The following is a 24,001-nucleotide window of genomic DNA, read 5'->3' on the forward strand; positions in this document are numbered from 1 at the left end:
GATGTTCTCTTGCTGTACTATATCAATGTACCTCATCCTTTTTCTGTCCTTGCGGTGGAGAAGAGAACAGTTGGATTCGATCAGTTCTATGGGCCCCCGAACAAGATGCCTCCAACCACTCTCCATTGTCTCTGGGGCGAGGGGACATTTTCAAGACTCTCCAGGCAAAGGGAAAAGTTAAGCAAAGGGAACCCCTGGCCAAAAGCCAGGCCCAAATACAAGTCCCACTCCCAACACAAACTGAACCAACAAAGTCCAAAAAGAACCAAACTTCAGCAAGGGAACTAACGTCAAGCCAGAAAAAAAATCAATGAGAAAAATCAGAGAACCCCAATGTCAAACTAGAAAGCCCCTATGTCAGACCAAAGAATCACAAACTGAAACAAGTGGATGCAGCTCACTGGAGAGTTTAAAAGGCAGCCAGCAGTGGCTTGGTTTTTTAGAGCTCGAGCAGGGGTGGAGGGGCGGGATGGGAATCCACTGTGTCTGCTACCACCTATCCCTCGCCAGTTACGTGCTGCTCTCCAGCAATGGCGTGAAACTTGCCTCCACTTTGCATCACTGCTGCTCCACTGGCTGAATGCTCTCCCTCTACAAGGTGCAGCCCAATCATCTAGACCATCACAGTTTGGCTCCCCAGATTTGATCCAGGAGCCTTTAAAATGATCCAGCGTAGCCAGATTATGCCAGATCAGCATAATGCTGGCTATGTTGCTGGCTATGTTGCTGGTTCACAAATTCCGGATTGCACACCCCTATTTTGAACCTGGATTTCGCCTCTGAAATGTGACACACTAAGAACTATTCTAGATGACACTGGTTCTACTCTGAGGAAAAGCTAGGTGTGAAAGCGAATGGGCCAACATAGCAGATCCACTTCAATTAACCACAATTAGATGCTTTTGAGCTGCCATGGCTGAAATCAGAGAAGCAAAGAGACGTAACCAACAGCAACGCAGTTCTGTTTACCAGTTTCTCATTGTGAGCAGCACAGGATAAATCCCGTGGGTTCATTCCCATTGATATTGCATTTTCAAAATCGCACACATATGTAAACACACACAACAGTCACATTGCCTCAGCTTTGCAGAAAGAGGCCAGAGGAGCGGGCACAATTTTAACAAGCCTGTAGCTGAAGAACCTGCATGACCGAATCCCCATACCCTTCTTCCTCCCTTCCTTAATAGCAGCCACTGCAAGCGAAGACCAACTTCCAAAAACACGCACAGCCTGATCACAATCAGGCAACATCATTTTCAGTCTGCCTTGGTCAAGACAGTGCTTATTGTCTGGCCTCATGATAACACCGTGCGCATAGGTAGTACATAGAATCTGGTATCCTGGCAATGTCAACTTTCTTTGTATTAAAGCAAGCTTCTAGTCCTCGTGGTCCTGAAGACTGGATTGGAAGTGAAGGAATCTCAGGAAACAGAAGGAGAAGGGAGCAAGCAAGAATTCCTGTGACTGGAAGGCTGGGCAGAGCTTTGCCTACCCTTTACGCCTTTTCACAGAATTATCAGAAGCAGAATAAACAATATACACAAATGCCTATAATTTACATAAGCTACCAATGTCCCATGATTCTGCATTTCTTGACTACTGAATATGGGGTATCTTGATACAGAATGTTTGCTCGTGTGTGCGTGTTTTTTTAACGTAGTATCGGGTTGGATGCGAAGCGCTGCCGGCAGACAGAAGTTGGCAGAGGAAGATGCCTCCCCCCTTTTGCTGCAGCCCACTGAACCCCTAAGCAAAATATCGCGATGCCGCGCAAAACTCGCACAAGAAGACGCTATCTTCTGCGTTTTTTTCGCAACATTCCGGATAAAGGTGAGTAGTGTGGAAACAGCCTCTGTTCCTTAGTTCCAAAATTCTGCTCCTTACTGGTCAAGAGACTATCAGGAATAGAAGGGGGGGAATAACAGGAAAACGGCAGAAATCACTTCCTCCTGCTCTGACAAGGTAGGTGTGATTCCAAGCGTCCTTACAGAACACCACCTTTGGATCCTGTCTGTTACTTTCTGAGCACCAAGTTACACACCGCCGAGGTGACAGCAAAGAAGCAAACCAAAGAATTTGCAGCACTGTGGCCACTTACCAGTTTGTGCTTCAGATGGATAGTGATAAGAGGAGCAGCTGACAAGTTTGGGGACAGAGTCGGCGGGGGCTCCACTTTCAGGGAAATAAGGTAGCTGGCTGCTGAGATCATACAGTCTTTCCAGGTAGCGGCTTCCGGAATCCTGAGAAAATAAACAAGTGACCTCTTAGCAATTAGTTAGTTGTTCCCAGGGGTCATTTCGTAGAAAAAAAGCTGGAGGAACTCATTAGCCGAGCTCATTAGCATAACTCATGAGCATATGCCACACCCCTTGCCATCACCAGAAGTATGTCATTAGCATAACTGATTTGCATATGCCACACCCCCTGACATCACCTATCCTGGCTGTTTTGGACCCAATCCTGGCCACTCAGGGCTGAAATTGGGCCCAAAATAGCAAAAAGGGGCTGAAAAATGGCTGAAAAGGGGCCCAAAATGGTCAGGATTGGGCCGCTGCTGAGTGGGCCCAATTCGGGCTGTTTTGGCCCCAATCCAGGCTGAAACGGGCCCAAAATGGCTGATAGTCAGGTGGGCGGGGCCACCTGACATGTGACCTCTTTGGGGAACTGCCGGAACTGCATTCCTGTGTGTTCCCCCTCGAAATGAGCCCTGGTTGTTCCAATCATTAATTCACTCACATATCTACCCAGGAAATACAATTACAGGACCCAATGGCATCAACTACACTATCTCTGGCTCTTACAGCTGCTCATCCTCCAACGTGATATATGCCCTCATGTGCCAACAATGTCTATCTGCTCTGTACACTGGACAAACCAGCCAACCTCTGCGCAAAAGAACAAATAGACACAAATCTGACATTAAAAATGGCAACATCCAGAAACCAGTGGGAGAACACTTCAATCTATCAGGGCCATTTCCAGATGGCTTACCTGAAGCCGCTCCATGCCGCAATGTTGTGGATCGTGCCGGGGAAAACGCGAAATATCACGTTTTCTCGCGAGAGTGTTGCGCGACGTCGCGCAAAACTCGCACGAGAAAACGCGATTTCCATCAAGGACTTAAAGGTCACTGTAGTTCAACAGAAACCTTTCAAAAACAGAATCCAACGGGATGCTGCTGAATTGAAATTCATATGTAAATTTGATTCAGTCAGGCTTGGATTGAATAGAGACTATGAATGGTTATCTCATTATCAGAAGCTACTGATTGCATCTACTCCCCCCTCCCCTCTCCACCTATATCTCTGACCAGTTTCTTCCTACCCTCCACTCATCTGACGAAGAGAACTGTGATTCTCAAAAGCTTACGCTACAGTAAAGTCGGTTAGTCTTAAAGGTGCTACTGGACTCTTTTCGATTTTGCTACTACAGACTAACTCAGCGAACTCCTCTGGATCTTCACTCACACACACACACACTCATCCTGAGAATGACCAAGCTGTCTTACATGGGCAGAGCTACACTGCTGGTGCATCTAGGAGCCAAAACACACGAGAAGAAATACCTAGGTTCAGCACGTGTTCTCTTACCTCAAGGTTTGCCGGGATCTGTAGGCGTCCTGGAAGCTTAAAGTTTAGCATTCACAGAGCAGCAGGAAGGGAAATACAGGCCCCTGTATTTCCCTTCCCCTTCCTGCTGCTCTGTAAATGCTAAACTTTAAGCTGCCAAGACACCTACACTTCCCAACAAACCTTGAGGTAAGAGAACAAGTTTAGCATTTACAGAGCAGCAGGAAGGGGAAGGGAAATACAGGCGCCTGTATTTCCCTTCCTGCTGCTCTGTAAATGCTAAACTTTAAGCTTCCAGGACGCCTACAGATCCCGGCAAACCTTGAGGTAAGAGAACACGTGCTGAACCTAGGTATTTCTTCTCGTGTGTTTTGGCTCTAGGTGTCACCTAAGATATCATCCTGGTAGATTCCCAGCATTCTTAAAGGGCAACATGCCACAGCACAAAGAGGAGAGAGTGGTTCTGTTCTGCATTGTGCAATTTCACTGCTCAAAGCTGATGCATCCTCTGTGTTGTTATAAGAGGCTTGTCTTTTTTTTCCCCCACCCCCTCTTCCCTTGGAGGATCAACATTCAGAGCTGAATTCCCTCTTCCCTCCACTGGAATTCCACGTGGATGCCATTTCCCTATAAACAACTCTAGAGAGATCCTTTCACAGGTCTCCGGATGGCATATCTCGTTTGGCCCTCGCTCAGTATGTTTTACTGCGACTGGCAGCAGCCCTCCAAAGCCTTAGGCGGAGAGAAGTCCTTGCCCAATCCATTTAACGGGAGATGGCAGAGATTGGATCTGGGAGCCGTTGGCTTGCAAAGCAGGTACTCTCTGCACCGAGCTATGAGAATTAGGCAAATAGCAACACCATTATAAAACGACAAGAAAAAGAGAGAACCAGGCACCATAAAGCATACCAAACAAGAAAGCTTGATGGCTCTTCTGCAAAATACTCAGGGATCTGAGCAATAGACCTATTCACAAATAGTCTGTTTAAATCCCAGTGACTTCGATGCCATTTAAGCAGCAGTACAGAACATTACTTTATGTCTCAAATTTAAACGCTGACAACGAACCCAATTAAGGGCTTCAGCCTTAACTCGCAGTCGAAATAGCTGTGCCTGGCATTTGTTACATTGCACAATGCAGCTCCCAGTGTGGAAGAGAATAAGGCAGCCCCTCCTCACACGGAGCTTTGTGAGTGCAGGAAGCCCTGCAATGTTTTTAAGCGAGGCCACAAAGTTGGCCTTGAGGATCACAACCGGCTGTTTAATACCTCTAAAGCGCTCGCAAATTCAATCTAGAAATAAAACCAGGTTGTTGTTTTTTAAGTGCAAGGAGCTAAAGCAGCTTAAAAATCATGCTCAGAATCCGTACAAATTTTAATGAAGGTATATTAAAGGGACATCAGTTTGGTGTAGTGGTTAAGAGCAGCAGGACTCTAATCTGGAGAGCCAGGTTTGATTCCCCACTCCTCCACCTGAAGCCAGCTGGGTGACCTTGGGTCAGTCACAGCTTTCTCAGAGCTCTCTCAGCTACACCACCTCACAGGGTGATTGTCGTGAGGATAATAATAACACACTTTGTAAACCGTTCTGAATGGGCATTAAGTTGCCCTGAAGGGCTGTACATAAATCAAATGTTGTTGTTACCTTCAGTGATGATTTTCAACATAACAATGCAAATGATAATCATTTGCAACCTGACAACAACATAGTGGCAGACTATGAAGTTTTTGCAGGGCTTTGTTTCTGAGAAAAGAGGTGGTGGAACTCAGCGCACGCACTCCCAGGACCCCACAATGACATCACTTAAGAACATAAGAACATAAGCAAAGCCATGTTGGATCAGGCCAGTGGCCCATCCAGTCCAACATTCTGTCACACACAGTGGCTAGAAATCCAGTGCCATCTAAAGGACTGTCAGTGAGGCCAGGACACCAGAAGCCCTCCCACTGCCTTCCTTCCAGCACCAAGACAACAGAGCACCACCTCCCCACAAAGAGAATACCATCTATCTCCTGTGGCTAATAGCCACTGATGGACCTCTGCTCCATATATTTGTCCAGTCCCCTCTTGAAGCTGGCAATGCTTGTAGCTGCCACCACCTCCTGTGGCAACGAATTCCATGTGTTTATCTTCCGGGAAGTGACATCATTGTGCAAGGTGCGGCCACCTCCAGGAGCACTCCTGCAATTTGAGTCCGCTCACCTCCCCACCCCAGGCCGATTCAGGCCTGATCATGGCCATTTTGGGCCCATTTTAGCCCAATTTGGCCCAGTTCTTACAGATCTCTGGGGGTAATGTGTCTGTGTGTCCTATGCGCACACATGCACAAACAGGTAGTTAGTTCCTCCACACATACCCCATAACGATGAACATTTTGTCAGTAGAGATGGATGGTCATTGTAACTCGTGGTTGTAGAGGCTGTAATCCTAATATCTTTCCTTGGAAATGAGCCCGACTTAAATAGTTGGGACTGACTTCTGAGTGAATGTGGTTAAGATCAACCTGCAATAACATCTGAGTTTTATTGAAATCCAAGGGAAGCCAAAATGAACAAGGATTCTTATCTTCAGGTGATTTAAATAAGCACGAGTGTCAAGACAGGTTTGGGTCAGCTGGTGACTTGGCATAACTTAAGCAAGATTTAAAATAGGAAAGGAAAAGTTCTGCCTGCTGTAATGCTAACCAGATGGCATGCACAACACCTGACTCATAGCATCCTCTGCCTCCCCCATCTGCTTCTCTAAAACCACAGCTGACCAACTCTAGGACAATGTGGCCAGGTTTCAGGCCAATTCAGACTTCTTCCTGACCTCTCTCTGAGGGCCAAGCTACAATGACAAATGACACAGGTTGGACACTTGTCAGCTTCCCTCAAGTTCTGATGGGAAATGTAGGTGTCCTAGTCTTGCAGCTTGGCTTTCCAACGGCTGTCCAATGGACTTTTCAACTGTCACTTGTCCAACATTCCGCCCAGCTGCCTACATTTCCCATCAAAACTTGAGGGAAGCTGACAAGCGTCCAACCTGTGTCATTCATCACTTGTAGCTTGGCCCTGAGTCTTTCTACACGAACCCTCTTACACAAGGATGCTCAAGCGAAGGGAGACGCAATGTTAGCCGGGAAACATAGGAGTTTAAAAGACAGAGCCGAAGGCTTTGTCACGTTCACCTGTCTACAAAGAGCCGGAGATTGCTCCTTGGAGGGTTTATGAAAGCTGTGTTAATTTCATCTCGCACTCAGGGAGGCAAAGAAGAAATAAACAAACCCTCCGAGGAGCGATATCCAGCTCTTTGTAGAGAGGTGAAAGTGAGGAAGCCTTTGGCTCTTGTCTTTTAAACTCCTACGGTCCCCGGTAAATATTGCGTCTCCCTTCACTTGAGCATTCTCAGGTAAGAGGTCTCGTGTAGAGAGACTCTGAGTTAACACTTCTATTAGGCCAGAAAGACAGAACAGACCATGAGACCCATTCTTTGAACTGGTCCTCCAAGCCAGAGATGACCATAAAGGTAAACTCTCACGTTAGTCTAAGCACCAGAGTCTGGAAGTGTTAAATGCATACGTCCAAATGCTAGTGTGGTGGTCATGTGCCAGGTAGTGATGGAGGCCTGGAGCAGAGAATGCTAATAGCAGGCAGAAAAAAGCCAGTCCCGAGGGGCAGCCCAGAACCTTCTCCTCCACTTAACCTGCAGTAACAATTCCCCATTTGGGGTGTATCACCATCTCCATTCTGCATTCCTGTTGGCTGCAGGCAGGGGGAGACGCAAACATAAAACATGATGACATCACGACCTGGGGAAGAAGTTTGGATCTTCCCATCTCCTCACCCCTAAAATGGCCTGCCTCTGCCTTTGAGAAGCATGCGGGTTACAGTAAATGTTATGATTCAGGAACGGTGCACACCATCTGGTTAGCATTACAGCAGGCAGACTATTTTAATCCTATACATTACAAGGAGACTGGGGAAGAATTCAACGTGAGGGATGCCATTTTTGGCAGCACCCCTCTGCCAACCCAATTCAGCAATTCGTCTCCAAGAGAGGGTCAGCCAGCTATTGCCTCCACCTTCGGGGAAGCGGAGTTTTCTTCACCTTCTCTTTCCTCTCAAAGTCACATTGCAGACCATGTACTTTAAATAGACAACTAAAAAAATTAAATGGGAAAGGATCAAACATGCGGATCAGTCAGGCGCACTCAGCAGAGAGGCAGGGTTAGCTCAGGTTCCCTGGCAGGGCTATACTCTGGCTCAGTTCAGACCATAAAGCAGAATCACAGTTAAAACAAACCAGGGTTAATTTGAGAAGCCACAATACGGCTGCAGGTGATCACTCGAACCATGGTTTGTCAAAAAAATGTCAGCTTCATTGCTTTTGCTCTAGCCAGGCATCTTTGTAGCCGTCAGGATTAAACCATGATGTATACATTTGTATACCATGTGAAATCATAATTAAGACTGTTGGTTAATAAACCAACTTGAAAACATGTTTTCAGAACCCAGGTTGATGTACTTTAACTAATTATAACTAGCGAAATGGTCCGCATTCAGAGACTAACTATATTTAGTTTCATTAAACTATCATTTTGCATCATGTCTGAACTGGGAACTTCTCTACACAAAATGCCTTGGTGCGCTGTCAGAAAATCAGGTCTCTCTTTGCACCCAGAAAAAAGGATGCATGCTGAACCAGTGGGTATTTGGGCTTCCCTAATCATACCCTGTTTCTGGACTGTACCTTCAGGCAGTGGAGTCAAGACGCCTCAGGGCATGTTTGTCAAGTATAGAGAGATGCAATGTTAGCCAGGAAGCATAGTTTTAAAAGACAGCCGGCGGAGATCGCTCCTCAGAGGGTTTGTTAATTTCATCTTTGCCTCCTTGAAGGCTCTGTCAGTTTCACCTCTCCAGTCTAAAACTGGGTAGGATCGCAACCAGAGCGAGGAATGGAAATGGGCTGGAGCTGCCTTCCAGAGTCAGGCTTGGACTTGGAGAGGTTCTAATGGGCTGAAGTTTCCCTTCTGGCATTTCACAGCCCCTTCACACAGCTCCAGTATATAGCAAAGCCTTTGCCCTGCCACCAGCTCTGTCTTTTTAAACTACACTTCCTGGCTAACATTACATCTCCTGACACGTTTTTCACGTGTCAGATGTCTCGTGTAAAGAGACTCTAAATGTAACAAACCCAGGTTTGGGTCTTAAAGGAAGGCTACCTGCCACCCATGGGATCCCTTAAGGTGCAAAGAGTGTGGATGCATACGTCGTCATGCTTCCTCTGACCTTCTTGGGTGTTCTTGGCCAAAATAAAAATGGGCAGTACTCTTGCGGGGGTCGGCCTTTTGCTGTTCTTGGGGGGGCTGCCAAAAGCCCAACCTTGCTGCCATCTGGAGTGAGCCACAGCTGAGTCCCTGCATACTTCATTCAGTCCCTTATGGCATTTCTTAAGCCTCTTTCATAAGGACTTGCTGTCATTACAGACAATTACATTCCTTGATGGGCTCATAGAAAATGCCTGGAGATAAATCTCAGCAAAATGAAGGCAATGAAGGGAAAACTTCCCACACCCAGAGCCTGGGCTCCCCATTCAGAGATAGATATTTTTCAAATTAGTATTTTGGCACGTTATTTATAGCTTTGTTATGAAAGAGGCCCATCTCGTCCAGAAAAATGTTTGCTTTTCAAAGATAGCATAATTCAAACCAGGATACCGAGGAAAGCCAAGCTGGCTCAGCCTCTTTGCAGTAAGCCTGCCAGCTAAGATATTTTCCTTGCTTGAGGGAATTTTGACAAGCAATGTTTAAATAACAACGTTGTTTTCACTTTTTTTCTGTGGGGCAAAACTTTGCGCACAAATACCAACTCCTAAAGAACAGCACAAAAGGCAGGGTCTGGTCAGGCATCTCGCAAAACCACAGTTTAATGAAACTAATTATAAATAGTGTGATTGTCTCAACTTAAGCCACTCTGCTAACTATGGTTAGGTAAGATTTGTCAAACCAGGATCTGAAACCCATGGTTTGAAATCAGTTTACTAACCATAGTTAGTTTTCACTATGGTTTTGTGTAATGCAGGGGTTCCCAACCTTTTTGAGCATTGTGGGTGGTGCGTACCTTTGGAATTCTTTCACAGGGTGGTGGGCGCAACCACAAAATGGCTGCCACAGGAGGTGGAGCAAACCACAAAATGGCTGCCACAGGAGGTGAAGCAAACCACAAAATGGCTACTGCAGCAGGAAGAGCCATACCCACAGAGGAAGCCCTAGTACAGGGGGAAAGGCGGGTAATTTTAAAAATACACTGGGAAAGAGAAGTGAAAGAGAATAAAACCAAAACTGTGGTGGCAGCTGTCACTGAGAGCTAAGCTACAAGTGATGCCTGACACAGGTTGGACACTTGTCAGCTTCCCTCAAGTTTTGATGGGAAATGTAGGCATCCTGGTCATGCAGCTGTAATGGAGAGTCAAGCTGTAAAACCAGGACGCCTACATTTCCCATCAAAACTTGAGGGAAGCTGACAAGTGTCCAACCTGTGTCAGGCGTCACTTGTAGCTTGGCTCTAAAACAATGCTATTTGCCAGCCAATCAGATCTACAGTAGCCAATCAGAAGCTCTGCTGAGCAGGCACTTGGGTTAGCCCGACCCACTTGGTGGGCAACAGGAAAGGTGGCGGCAAGCACGGCACCCATGGCTCCATGTTGGGGAATTCCGGTGTAATGCATGAAATTGAGCATCCCGAGTCGCTTCTGGCTTGTTCCTCAGCTCTACCCTCACACCCTCCACAGCTACAGAGACAGCTAGGCCTGAGTGAAGGTAATGAAACAAGCGTTCCTCAATGCAAGCCAGGATGTGAATGATCATCTACAAGCCGAATCCTGCTTTCATAAACGAACCATAGCGAAAATAAACCATCGTTTTGCATCTCAACTGAGCCACGGAGTTTTGATGCGCCATTGGAGGAGACTTTGACTCATTGGCCCTATCCTTTCTGATCTTTGACCCTCCAGCCCTGTGGTGTTAAGGCTTTCTTGCTTACTGTGAACGGTTGGAAACATGAAGCTGTCTTATACTGAGCCATTGGTCCATAACTGGCATTCTTATCTCCTCAGATCAGCAAAAGCTCTCCAGAGTCCCAGGCAAAGGTCTTTTCATATAACCTACTGCCTGATCCTTTTTAACAGGAGATAGTGGGGATTGAACCTGGGACCTTCTGCATGCCAAGCAGAAGCTCTGTCCCTGAGCCAGTGGTTGTGAATGGGCCTATTTTGCACAACCTGACACTTGATGGTAGACAAAAGAGCTCCATGGATCTCAAGGACTGGACATCTTTCTCCAGTCTTTGAAATGTCACACTTATCACAGAGGAATGGCAGGAAGATAGTCTGAAGCAAGGAAGCCACCAAGAGAAACAGGATAGATTTTTATGACTGTTGTGGAAATAGATCCTGCGGTACTAGGGGTCTCCAAAGATGTGGCATTTGCTCTAAGGAGCCTTTTTTATCCAGAACGCTCTGCCTCTTCCCTAATCATGCTTAACTTGAATATTTCTCAATAAACAAGCTGGCAAAAATCAGCATTTTCCATAACAAACAAACAAACTTTGCAAAGAGGCCGTCCTTGTTGTTAGTCCCAACCGTGAATCATAGTCACAACGGGGACGCATCATGGGTAGTTTCGATGGAAAACGGACAAGAATCCTTTTGGATCTTCTGTAAGACGTGCTGCCTTGTTAACTACTTACAGGCTTCTCGGCAGGACTTTGTATGAACTTGCAACTTGACCCTGTAGTAGAATTATTGGGCAGCTTCAAATGGCAATTGTTTTCACACACATGTAAAGCTGCCTCCCACATGCAGGGGTCATTTCGTAGAAAAAGAGCTGGAGAAACTCATTAGCATAACTCATTAGCATATGCCACACCTCTTGCCATCACCGGAAGTGTGTCATTAATATAAATGATTTGCATATGCCACTCCCCCTGACATCACCTATCCTGGCTGTTTTACACCCAATCCTGGCCATTCAGGGCCGAAATTGGGCCCAAAATGGCAAAAAGGGCTAAAAATAGCTGAAAGGGGGCCCAAAATGGTCAGGATCAGGCCGCTGATGAGCAGGAGAATGATCCAGCACCCGTCAGAGGCCCGATCCAGGCCGAAACGGGCCCAAATTGGCCGAGAGGCAGGTGGACGGGGCCACCTGACATGTGACCTCTTTGGGGAACTGCCGGAACTGCGTTCCTGTGTGTTCCCCCTCAAAATGAGCCCTGCCCACAGGTATGGCATCATGTGATTATCATGCAACAGAATGTGGACTCTCCAGAATAGCATTGCATTTGAGAGGTTATAAATGTTCTCTCTGATTCCAGAGAGATCACAGCCTTGTTTCACACACACACACTTGGTCAAATAAGGAGCATGCATGAGTGAACTAAGCCTCGTCCACTGCACTTAATGGCCTTCCTGCTGCTGAACAGTTCTTCAGCAGTGCTATCCCACTAGCCAATGTGGCGCTGCAGCCGGCTGACATCATTAAATGGCTCTAGGGCCAAATGGAAACTGCTGTGGGCTGAATGAGCCTCCAGACCGTAATTTGCCCCCCTCTGACTTAGAGGGGGACCACAAGTGACAAAAGGCACAGATTGGACACTTGTCAGCTTCCCTCAAGTTTTGATGGGAAATGTAGGTGTCCTGGTCTTGCAGCTTGGCTCTCCGACGGCTGTCCAATGGACTTTTCAACTGTCACTTGTCCAACATTCCGCCAAGCTGCCTACATTTCCCATCAAAACTTGAGGGAAGCTGACAAGGGTCCCACCTGTGTCAGGCATCACTTGTAGCTTGGCTCTGAGGGCCAAGCTACAAGTGACGAATGACACAGGTTGGACCCTTGTCAGCTTCCCTCAAGTTTTGATGGGAAATGTAGGTGTCCTGGTCTTGCAGCTTGGCTCTCTGACTGCTGTCCAAGGGACTTTTCAACTGTCACTTGTCCAACAGTCCGCCAAGCTGCCTACATTTCCCACCAAAACTTGAGGGAAGCTGACAAGTGTCCAACCTGTGTCAGGCGTCACTTGTGGTCCCGCTCTTAAGACTCCTATTTGCAGAATATTTTGCTCTCTGCAAGTTTTGTTTCTTATTTTGTAAATCTATACAAATGAGAGAAAAGAAACCACCCTCGATCTCCTCTTGGGTTCCCTATAAGAAAATGCAACATTTTAAAGAAACTTTATTAAGACAATCAGCAAACAGAGCAATATAGTTAAGGATTTAAGTGTGCGCAAAAAAAAAAAAGAAGAATAAAAATTGTATAATAATTTTTTTTAATGAACAAGAATCTACTTGTAAAAAGCAGGCAGGTGATATTAATTACTGAAGAGCAAATACAATTGCGAGATTTAAGATACTAAAAAGAAGAGATTGTAACTTTAAAATTCTCATTAGAAAAGGTAATTGTCAAAAGGATAAAAGCTAAGTGAGAGTTAGGCATGTGTTCACATATATTTAAAAAAACACACCAATGTAAAGAAAGAAAAGCAAGGTTATTATCTGCAAGCGTTCCTCAAATAGCTGGAGTACGAGTCACGGGGGAAGAGAGGGATGCCAACAGAGCATTCCAGGAATTATTATTTTTCCAAGAGACAGAGGGAGGTGCCATCCAAAAAACTAAGGGGTGGGTTTGCTTAGGTATACAATAAGCAATTCAAAAAAAAATCCAGCTGTATTTAAAGAAGCAGCATTCTTCGGCAAAAGGAAAGACATTTTTATGCAGGTAATAGCGCTACAGTATAATGAAATGGTTCAGGAAGGCGTTTTTATAAAGGAGACAGAACTGTAGACTACATAACTATATGTTACGTATTATCTTTTTGCGGTAGCCCACTCCCACAGCCTTGTTTTCTACTTTTATAATACCATTTTCTTCCGTATTTGACGTATCATGTCTAATACTTTTTGCTTTGTTTTAAAAGTTGGTAGTTCTAGTCCTATTGCATCACTTACTAGATTTCTCATCCTATTGATTGCATTGACTTACACTATATAATCTGCCTTTAGTTCCAGTGAGAAAAGCAGTAATTAATGAAAAGAAGGGGCTTCTCGGGAACACCATGGAGATTCCAAGGGGTTGTGAAGCTTGGATTCAATTCAGTGTCACCAGTTTCAGCCACATACTGCATATTATCTGTCCTCATGGGGAATCCAAATTATAGTATTCCCCATTACTATGTATGGATGTGCGAGTTGGATGGTGAAGAAAGCTAACAGCAAGAAAATCGATTCATTTGAAATGTGGTGCTAGAGAAGAGTTTTGCAGATACCATGGACGGCCAAAAAGACAAATAAGCGGGTTCTAGATCAAATCAAGCCTGAATTCTCTCTAGAAGCTAAACTGATAAAACTGAAGCTATCGTTGGTTGTTGTGGGTTTTCCGGGCTGTATTGCCGTGGTCTTGGCATTGTAGTTCCTGACGTTTTGCCAGCAGCTGTGGCTGGCATCTTCAGAGGTGTAGCACCAAAAGACAGAGATCTCTCAGTGTCACAGTTTTATTGCTCTTTGTTCAGTCGTCTGCTACTACAGTCCACTTCTACTACTTCACTAGACCATGCAGTCTAAGTTTTTCTCTCTCTAGTACCTAGTTGAGACTTATCGAGAAGTAGTCAGAAACTGTTTGTTGTTTTTCCTACCAAATGTACCCTTTTTACCCTATTATGTTGTAAAGTATTTGTATAGAGCTAGAATCACAGAAGCCTGTCTACTTATTTCCACTGCACTATTATCAAACTCTGCAACTCTGCAAACTTTTATCTAATTGCTGTGCAACCGCCAACAACAAGGCGCTCTGGAAAAGTCAATAATTCTAGGAAAAACAGAAGGCAGTAGGAAAAGAGGAAGACCTAAACTCAGTAAAAGAAGCCACGTCCTCCAATTTGCAGGATCTGAGCAAGTTCTGTTAAGGACAGGATGTTTTGGAGGTCTTTCATTCATGGGTCACCATAGGTCAGAGGCAACTTGACGGCACATAAGACACACACACATGGGGAAACTAACACGCTCAAGCCTAGGGAAGCCCATTTCTTGCAGATATCAAACTGACAAAGATTGTTAAACTCCTTGTGAACATTCACCATGAGAGGGCTTCACTTGATGTTTCACATTCCACCACGTTATTTTCTTTCTTTCTTTCTGCAGCATGCATAAGAACTTGTACGCCCCACAGCAGTTATCCAATCCTCTCCCCCACCCACCTCCGCCCACCCGACAAGAATTAAACTGGAAAGAATCCCATATAAAGAAAGTCCAAGATACATTGAACATCAAAACTGGCAGATTATCAAGGCACTGTTACTAAAAATAATTAATTCTCACCCACTATCTCTGTATATGTGTGGGAAACAATTGTTCCAACCCTATCTCCCATAATAAATTGTGATAATGCAGTTCAAACACCCAGTGACCTTTAAATTACAGGCTTTTGTTACTTCATATCATATAATGGTCAGAAATATTCTATGTCCCCAAGGCAATTGCTTGGCACAATCCATATAGCTGGCCTTCAGAAGGCAAAAGGTGTGGCATCAGTTCCATTGACTTCTGATCCAGTATTATTACATTTTATTTACATTATCTGGGTCAGGAAGCAATTTTCCCCAGGCCAGTTTGGCTAGGAATTCTGACGGTGTTTTGCCATCTTCAGGGCCTGGAGCAGGGGTCACTGAGGGTGGGGGTGGGGAGGTAGTTGTGAATTTCCTGCATTGTGCGGGGGGTTGGACTAGATGACCCTAGAGGTCCCTTCCAACCCTATGATTCGATGATTTCGTCTTTCTCACTGAGACTTAAGGTGAATTGCATCATGTTTTGTCAATACGATCAACAGCTGAGGCATCCAATAAACTATACAATAGGGTCTGGATTGCAGACATTTGAAAATTAGCAGAAATCCAACACAGAGGTGAAATAATGCTGAAACAAAATATAAGCAGTTTAACACGACATATTAAACAACACAAAATACTCAGTATGAACATACTTGCAGCAACAGACAGTATACAGTAGTATAGTCCACAGTCCCTATCCTTTTTTAAAAAAAAAATTATTGGGTGAGTATAATATCAATGTTTACATTTCCCAGATCTGCCCATTCTTAATCTATTCCCCCCCTTTCCCTCCCCCCCTTCTACTATAGACCTCCAACAGCTTTCCAACCCAATATCTAACTACTCTGCTTAATATTATTTGGCTATTTAGCAAATAAATTGTTCTCTTAACTCAGTTACTATTTCACATCATTGCCCATATTTCCCCCTTGTAATGATCACTAACTCCTCAATAAAAACTAAAAATTATCCAATGCCCAGTCCACAGTCCCTATCCTTATTGCTTAATTTATTCATTTGAAGCGCATATATTCCCACCCACCCATCAGAAAAGGCCCTTAAGGCAGAATAATCATTATAAAAAAGGACAGTATCAAAATGCAATATCAAAGAATCAAAGGAGAATCAGGCGGGCATTCATAAAGTGCGGTGCCATACCTGAAAAGACCTTGCCACGTGTTATTAATCCTCTGCCCACTATTCCCTATGGCTAAATCCCCTCCTAATGATTTGATTCAGAGGAAGGCAACCTGTTCAGCTCAAGTGTCAGAAAACCCACAATGTCTACTTGTGAACTAGTGGAAGCAAAACATTTATTTACCCTACGGCATTGTTTATGGAAATGTCCTTGATACCAACTGTACTAATCTCACATTGTGTGATCCACCTTGAGTCTCAGTGAGAAAGGCATAAATGAAATGAAATAAATAAAAAAATAAAGTCCCCAGTATGTCCAGAGCCATGGAGCCAGACACCAGAACAGAGGTTTCTGGCTTGATCTTGGGGCCAAAATATCCGTGAATTGTGGGGGACTCACAGAAAGATGCAATTAAGCTCAAAAGAGCTGCCATACCAGGGGGCTGATATGCAAGAGAGATGCACCAGGGATGTGATACAAGGAAAGAAGAACGTAAATCTTTGCCACCACTCCACTTCCCCTATTAAAATTGCCGTCTAGCCTGATTTCAGATCCGGGTGTTTTTTTCAAAAGGCAGGAAGCCACAAACAGCCATGGTGGAGTGGGAGGGGCAATACAGGTTGGGTGCTATGGGCCGTTTTCCACACAGCCGGTCATTCCCACCCTTTGCCTGCTTTTTGTGTGTGTTTTGCTGAGTCACTCTGAAAACTCAGCCTCCACACACGCTCCCCAAAAGCGCTTACCTTGCACTTTGAGGTCGCAGGACATCCTTTACAGTTCTTAGAAAAAGCGGTTTGGGAAGGGAGGTTGGGCACTTTCGTTATTATCGCCAGCCTCCCTTTCAAGTGTTTGTTTTTGTTCTGCACATGCGCAGCTGCATGCTGAGAGCTTCGGGGGAGGAGCTGGGCTGAGATCGGATCATTCCTCAGAAAGCTTGAACCAGTCACATGCCCAAGAACACGGAAGAAGCGCTCCGTCAGCCCGCAGCAAAAGAAAAGACCAGGGAAAGTGCAGTTCCAGAAAAAAATGCTGTGAAAACGGAAACCAAGCAGCCTGCAACCGTTTTGCAAACGGAGATGTCTGGAATCTTGGGGGGAAGCTGTCAGCATTCGGTGAGTGGGCCGTCCCTATAAGGACTTGTGGAAATGGCCATGGTTTGGAGAAACCATATCCCAAAATGTACCCTTCCTTTTCCCCAGCCATGGCTAAAAGCAGCCCTAGGGAAAGTCACTTTAATTCATGGTGACTGGGGGAGCTAAACACCGCCTCCTCAGTATACAGCCCTCATTTAGCACCTGAATTACACATTGGGAGACCTGAAAAGCCCTTCACGAAAGTTCAGTCTGCCATAGGGGCAAGCAGGGCTTTTTTTCAGCTGGAACATGGGGGGACGGAGTTCCAGAACCTCTTGAAAATGGTCACATGGCCAGTAGCGCCACCCCCTGATCTCCAGACAGAGGGGAGTTTAGATTGCCCTCCACGCCATGCGGCACGGAGGGCAATCTCAACTCCCCTCTGTCTGGAGATCAGGGGGCGGGGCCACCAGCCATGTGACCATTTTCTCCGAGGGCAACCCACTGAGTTCCACCACCCCTTTTCCCAGAAAAAAAGCCCTGGGAGCAAGCAAATGGGGGGCAGGAAGGCAAGACTGCTCTAGTAGGCAGCTGCAACATACAGTGAATAGGTTCATTTTTTTCCTCCCTGTGGATCCCAACAATGTCCAAAACAGAACTTGTCTCTACAGTCAAGACTGGGGGACCGGGGGGGGGGGCACCGGTGTTTAAATTCTGCAGAGAAACCCAGAACTTCACATCAGAAGGTCAGAGCAGGAAAAAAAACTAGACTAAAAGAACCAGCCACTATCCTAATCAATTTCTCTCGGCAGCGATTACGTGAATAAATACATTTTGACAGGCTAAGGGGAGGGGGATGTAGCAATTGCCATAAATGGGCTGGGAAAATTTCCAGGGTGGAAGATGCTGTCTTGTTGAATGGTTTGTTGCTCCTAGTTCCCTCTATTTTATCTCGCATTATTGCAAGGCAGAACGTTTTTAAATGGCGTTGGTGCCTTATCAGATCTGTTCTGTTGGTATAAAAATGAGCCGGTGGCATGTGAGAAAGGCAGCGGAGGGATGTCGTATTATGCTGCAATATTAGTTTTAGTCCTTCATGCTATTTTAAGACGCAATCACAACCTTGACAAACAGATCCCGGTGTGGTATAATGGCTCGATTTTGACAATGTTGCAATGTTTTGAGGATGACGTGAGCTGCCTTGAGCTTTTTATGGCAGGAGAGGCAAAGAAATGCCTTTCTGAAAATAGAAATACTTCCATCAACATTATTATTATTAGACGGAACAGGTAGGGCAATATCTCTAAGACACTTACTTGGTCTGCATAGGTTTGATACTGTGGAAGTATTGGTGCATGGAATGGTAGAGAAGCCCCACGATGGTAATCCAAGCTGAGGGGAGGGGGAAAGAAGTGGGAAGAAAAAGGAAGCGGTGTTTACATGTCAGTTACAGCGCTGAAAGAAAGAGAAACCACAATTTGAAACCCGTTGTAAATTGACAGTCTCTGGCCTCTGTAGACCTTTCACACTTTCACTCTAATGGGATTTCTGATTGCTTTCCTAAAGAAACAAGAAGCCCCTGCAGTGGTTTTAAAAAAATGGAAACCAGGAAGAGAGGTGGAGGAACCTTCTCACGGCTGTGACAATGAAATGAAACTAAACTGCTAAATTATTAACTCTATAAAACCATGGCACCCACAGAACTGCCCGAGATACTCTGGCTAAATAGCCATCTGACGGCAATGCTGATTCTTTGAACCTGGGCAGATCATGAGAGGGAAGGCAGGAAAGGTTACATCAGTGCTTAGTTCTCGTGGCCCCTTCTTACACACCCAGGGTAATGCTGATCACCACTTTGGGGTCAGGAAGCAATTTTCCCCAGGCGAATTTGGCTAGGGATCCTGACGGTGTTTTGCCATCTTCTGGGCATGAAGCAGGGGCCACTGGGGATATGTGTGAGCGGAGATAGTTGTGAATGTCTTGCATTGTGTGGGGGGTTGGGCTAGATGACCCTGGAGGACCCTTCCAACTCTATGATTCTGTCTCTGCTCTGCTATAGATAGTGTAAACGGTAGTTCAGGCCATCATAGGTATTTCTTGTCCTACATTTTAAAGGAAATCCTTAATGAGTGCATCTAGGCTGCAAACATATTGGCTGCATACTTATTTTATGTAGTTAGTTCATTGATACCCTGCCTTCTCCCCAGTGGGGACCCAAAGCAGCTTACATCATTCTCCTCTCCTCCGTTTCATTCTCACAACAACCCTGTGAGGTAGGTTAGGCTGAGAGTGTGCAACGGGCCCGTGTTCACCCAGCAAGTTTCCAGGGCAGAGTGGGGATTTCAGCCCAGGCCTCCCAGATCCTACTCTAACTCTCTAACCACTACACCACACAGGTTCTACTATAATTGTTGTTTGTTTATAGTCCATCTTTCTCACTGCAGTCAAAGTCAGATTAATACTAACAACAACAGCAGCGGCGGCATTCAATTTATATTCTGCCCTTCAGGACAACTTAACACTCACTCAGAGTGGTTTACAAAGCGTGTTATTATTATCCTCACGACAATCACCCTGTGAGGTGGGTGGGGCCGAGAGAGCTCTGAGAAGTTGTGATTGACACAAAGTCATCTGACTGGCTTCAAGCGGAGGAGTGGGGAATCAAACTGGGTACTCCAGATTAGAGTCCTGCCACTCTTAACTGCTTCACCAAACAGGTGATGCAGTTTGGTGAGAATATTAATAATACTGTTAGAGATTCCTGGCCACACATGTTTGGTGTAGTGGTTAAGAGCACGGGACGCAAATCTGGAGAGCCGGGTTTGATTCCCCACTCCTCCACTTGAAGCCAGCTGGATGACCTTGGGCTAGTCACAGCTCTCTCAGAGCTCTCTCAGCCCCACCCACCTGACAGGGTGATTGTTGTGGGGATAATAATAACTTACTTTGTAAACCGCTCTGAGTGGGCATTAAGTTGTCCTGAAGGGCGGTATATAAATCGAATGTTATTAGTATTATTATTAAAGACTAAACTAATTTATGTATGTAATGCAGATGTTGCCGAATGACATGGCATTATGTCAAGTTAGATTATTTAGCCCAGTGATGCTCGCTCGGGAGCCACATGTGACTCTTTGACATGACTCTTCCCAGAGCACCTTCCCCGTGTTTCAGGTAAGAGGGTAAGGCCTTTGCACAGAGGGGCTTTTGGTTGGCCCTTGGTTTCCACCTTGAAACACCTGCTGCAAGAGGAATGGGAAAGCTGCAAGCCTCGCTGGGGTGCAAGCATCATGCTGGGAATGGAAGTAAATGTGGCTCTTTCGGCTGACGGCTGCCCTGACCTGGATAGCCCAGGAGAGCCTGATCTCATCAGATCACAGAAGCTAAGCAGGGTCAGCCTTGATTAGTAATTGGATGGGAGACCTCCAAGGAAGACCAGGGTGGCAGAGGCAGGCAATGGCAAACCACCTCTGTTAGTCTCTGGACATGAAAACCCCACTAGGGGTCGCCATAAGTCAGCTATGACCTGACGGCACTCTCCATAACCACCAATTGTGAAAGTGGCTCTCTGTGAGCCACTCAGTGAGCATCACAGATGTGGACCATCTAATTCAGCACTCCGGCTGCCAGCAGCTCTGCAGGGCCCTGAGCAGATGATAAGACTTCCTTCCGAGCCCTAATATCCATTACCAGAAAGGGCAGAGATTAAACCTGGAGCCGTCAGCATACCGAGCAGGAACTCTGTCCCTGATCCACAAATCCCCCCTTTAACAGCTCTTGCATGTTCATGAACTCTTTTACATGTTCTTACTTTGTACTCAACATTCAGAAGCCTTTTCAGTTAGGCAGGGCCTGATGAAGAGTGCCAGGCTGTTCCAACAGGGTCCTTCTTACCCTTCGATGAGATTCCTAACCCAAGCTTGAGTCAATTTTTCCTGAATTTCCACTCCATGGCTCAGGTTTCCAGCCTGCAACTCCCATCCAAATTAACTAGTGAAGAGCAGGCTAGGGTCTCCTGGCATGAGGGCTGTAGGGATATGGTGGGGTCACAATGCTGGCTGAGGTGTTGTGTCACTTCCAGTAAAAGAACTAGAAGTGACACAGGTAGTTCTAGGAATCACTGGAAACTCTATGGTTACCACTGAGTTTCCAGCAATTCCTAGAACTGAACTATGTCACTTCCAGTTTTTACCGGAAGTGAAGTGACGGCATACACAGCACTATGGTTTGTTTGTTTTTAATTCTTCTGCTGCCCCTCTGTGCAACAGTGGGGGAGCAGAGGCAGGGGATTCCCCCATCAGCACAGGGGGCTTGGCAGCCCTAGAGCAGCCTGGCAGCTTCACTAATCTGAACAGGGCCTTCTGCAGATACCGCCCTGCAATTGGTCAAAATCAACAGCAGCTAGCACATATACATTCTCTGCGGCAGCCCCCACTTTATGGAATGGCCTGCCTGAGGAGGTCAAGAAAGCGCCCACTTTCCTGGTTTTCCGCAAACTATGCAAAACTGCATTATTCAAGAGGGCTTTCTACCCAGATTATAGGGCTGTGCTGTAAGAAGTAGCTCAGAGAGATGCCTTGCTAAGAACAGAGACTATATGCTCCTCTGTTGAGTACTGTCTGCTGACTTAGACATGAGCCTTTGAGGGAGTTTTCATGCTGCCAAACATGCCATATAAATTAGGTATGCTTTGTTTCAGAAAGATTCCATCTCTGTGCTTGGCTTAATGCTTGTTTTCCAAATGTTCTGCTCCTTTACCCTACTGTATCTCTTTTACTGAATGTCCTAATAGTTATTCTTTATTGTCCCTTGCTCGTTGAATGTCCTAGCGGTTGAATAAGTTGTATTTTCACTTGCATTCTGTAATCCACCTTGGATCTCAGTGAGAAAGGCAGACTACAAAAAAATAATAATTCCAAAATGCTTTCTTGGGAGTTAATGCTACTGAACTACGTAAGATTTACTTCTGAGTAAACGTACTGAGGACTGGGCGTGTTGTGGATAAAACAGAATCTCCAATGTGTGTGTGTGGCATCGCTCAGTCAAAGAGCATGGCCGTTTCCGCACGGCTTACCTGAAGCCGGGCCATGGTGCAACATTGCGGATCATGCCGGGGGAAACGTGAAATATCACGTTGCGCGAGAAAACGCGATATTTCGCATTTTCCCCGGCATGATCCGCAACGTTGCGCCATGGCCCGGCTTCAGGTAAGCCGTGTGGAAACAGCCCATCTCTTTTGCATGCAGAAAGCCTTGGTATCTCCAGCTAAAAGATCTCAAGTGGCAGGTATTACATAATCTACGTATCTAAAGAACTGAGATGTGACTCACAAAAGCTCATACAGAAATAATTGTTGCTAGCCTTTTAGGGTGCCGATAGATTTTTGTTTTATTTAGCAGGTATCAGGAAAGGCCTTCTGAGATCCTGGAGTCTGCTGCCCGTCAGCAAAGACAGCTCTGAGCTTGGTGGAGCAATGGTTGGGCTTCAAATGTTCCAGTAACGCTGTTTTAAAAGAACTGCAGTCTCTCCCGGCTGCAGTTCTCACACTCTCCCCGTTCCCAGGTAAACTTTTATCTTACCTTTGGTTTGGAAAGCTTCACCAGGGATAGAAATATAACTCTGCCCTTGCAATGGGAAACGATAGTGAGACACGTTCAGGAGTTGAAGAGGCTTCTTGACCAAAGAATAATCTGTGTGAAAACACAGACATTTAATACAAAGAATACATACGATCATATTTATTACTTAGAGGGATCCAACCCTCCCACCACCATCACCAGAGCCACCTGTCCTGGATTTACTCTTTTAATATCTGCAACCATTTTTTCCCCTAAAGAAAACTGAGATTTGAGGCTTCATTCATCAAAAAACAACAGATAAGGGACAGGTATTCTATTAGAAGCCGTTGTGTATCATGCACAAAAAATGTGAGATAGTCACATAAGTGGAACTGACAGGGGTGCCCATTTTCTTTTCTGCCACAGAAACATTTAGCACACACATGGCACACGCACACACAACCGCTTGCAGTGTGCTTTCAACCTCACGGGGATTGCATGTGGGCGCCAGTTGCATGAAGTGGTGCTTCGGTACGGGGTACACAGACAAGAATGCAATACTATAGGTTTGAAAATGATTTCGCACAACGGTGCAGTCGTCGGGGATGGGGTTGTATATCAGGCTCCTCGTGGAGCCACAGATTCATCTAACACATCACAAGCCTGTGGGCACCCCCACAGGTTGGAAATCCGGTAACTACCCACTCACACTGGGCCATATTGATTATTTCCTGATTTATTTAAAATATTTATCTCCCGCGCTCTCAATAAAAAAGCCCCGTCCCTGGTGCTCACCCACCTCGCTCTTTTTTCAGCTTTTCAGCTTTTGCTGTATATAATAAAAAGCAAACTGGCCACACTTCTGTCTGCAACAACAAGCTTAAAACTGCAGAGGCTACGCTGGGTGAAATCTCATCCTAACCCGGAGGGATGACCGAAGGCTTTTCAGATCGTAAGCCCGCATGCACAACTTTGGGTTTTTAATTACTTTTGCACAGCACTTAGTCACGAATCACAGCCTAAATAAAATGTGGTGTTGATGCTGAATATGCAGGACGTTAAACTGCTGAGAGACAAGTCCTTGCCCACCTGCCAGGACTAAATTTATGCATGATTGTAATTTATGTTATGTGCGGTTTAATTAATTCTAAGAGCCTTCAGAAGCTCTTAAGGTGAGCATTTAATGCATTTATACCGCGCTTTTCAGCCACATTCGCTCCTGTAACAGCTAACAATTAAAATCCATCACAATTTTTAATTAAGGCCTACTGCTGTGATGCTGTGTTTTGCTTTTTCTCCCCCCCGCCCACCC

General features: G+C 45.6%; 1 protein-coding gene across 1 annotated transcript in view; it reads right to left on the bottom strand.

Moving 5' to 3' along the window:
* ADGRD1 (adhesion G protein-coupled receptor D1) overlaps positions 1-24,001 on the bottom strand; it is a 328,223-nt gene that overhangs the window by 252,016 nt on the left and 52,206 nt on the right. The window contains exons 12-14 of the mRNA XM_054996571.1: positions 22,711-22,821; positions 18,448-18,523; positions 2,099-2,240 (exon numbers count right to left, since the gene is read on the bottom strand). Of these exons, the coding sequence (XP_054852546.1) occupies positions 2,099-2,240; positions 18,448-18,523; positions 22,711-22,821 (329 nt within the window). The remainder of the gene's footprint in view (positions 1-2,098; positions 2,241-18,447; positions 18,524-22,710; positions 22,822-24,001) is intronic.

This window comes from Eublepharis macularius, chromosome 13 (assembly GCF_028583425.1).
Source record: "Eublepharis macularius isolate TG4126 chromosome 13, MPM_Emac_v1.0, whole genome shotgun sequence".
NCBI lineage: Eukaryota > Metazoa > Chordata > Lepidosauria > Squamata > Eublepharidae > Eublepharis > Eublepharis macularius.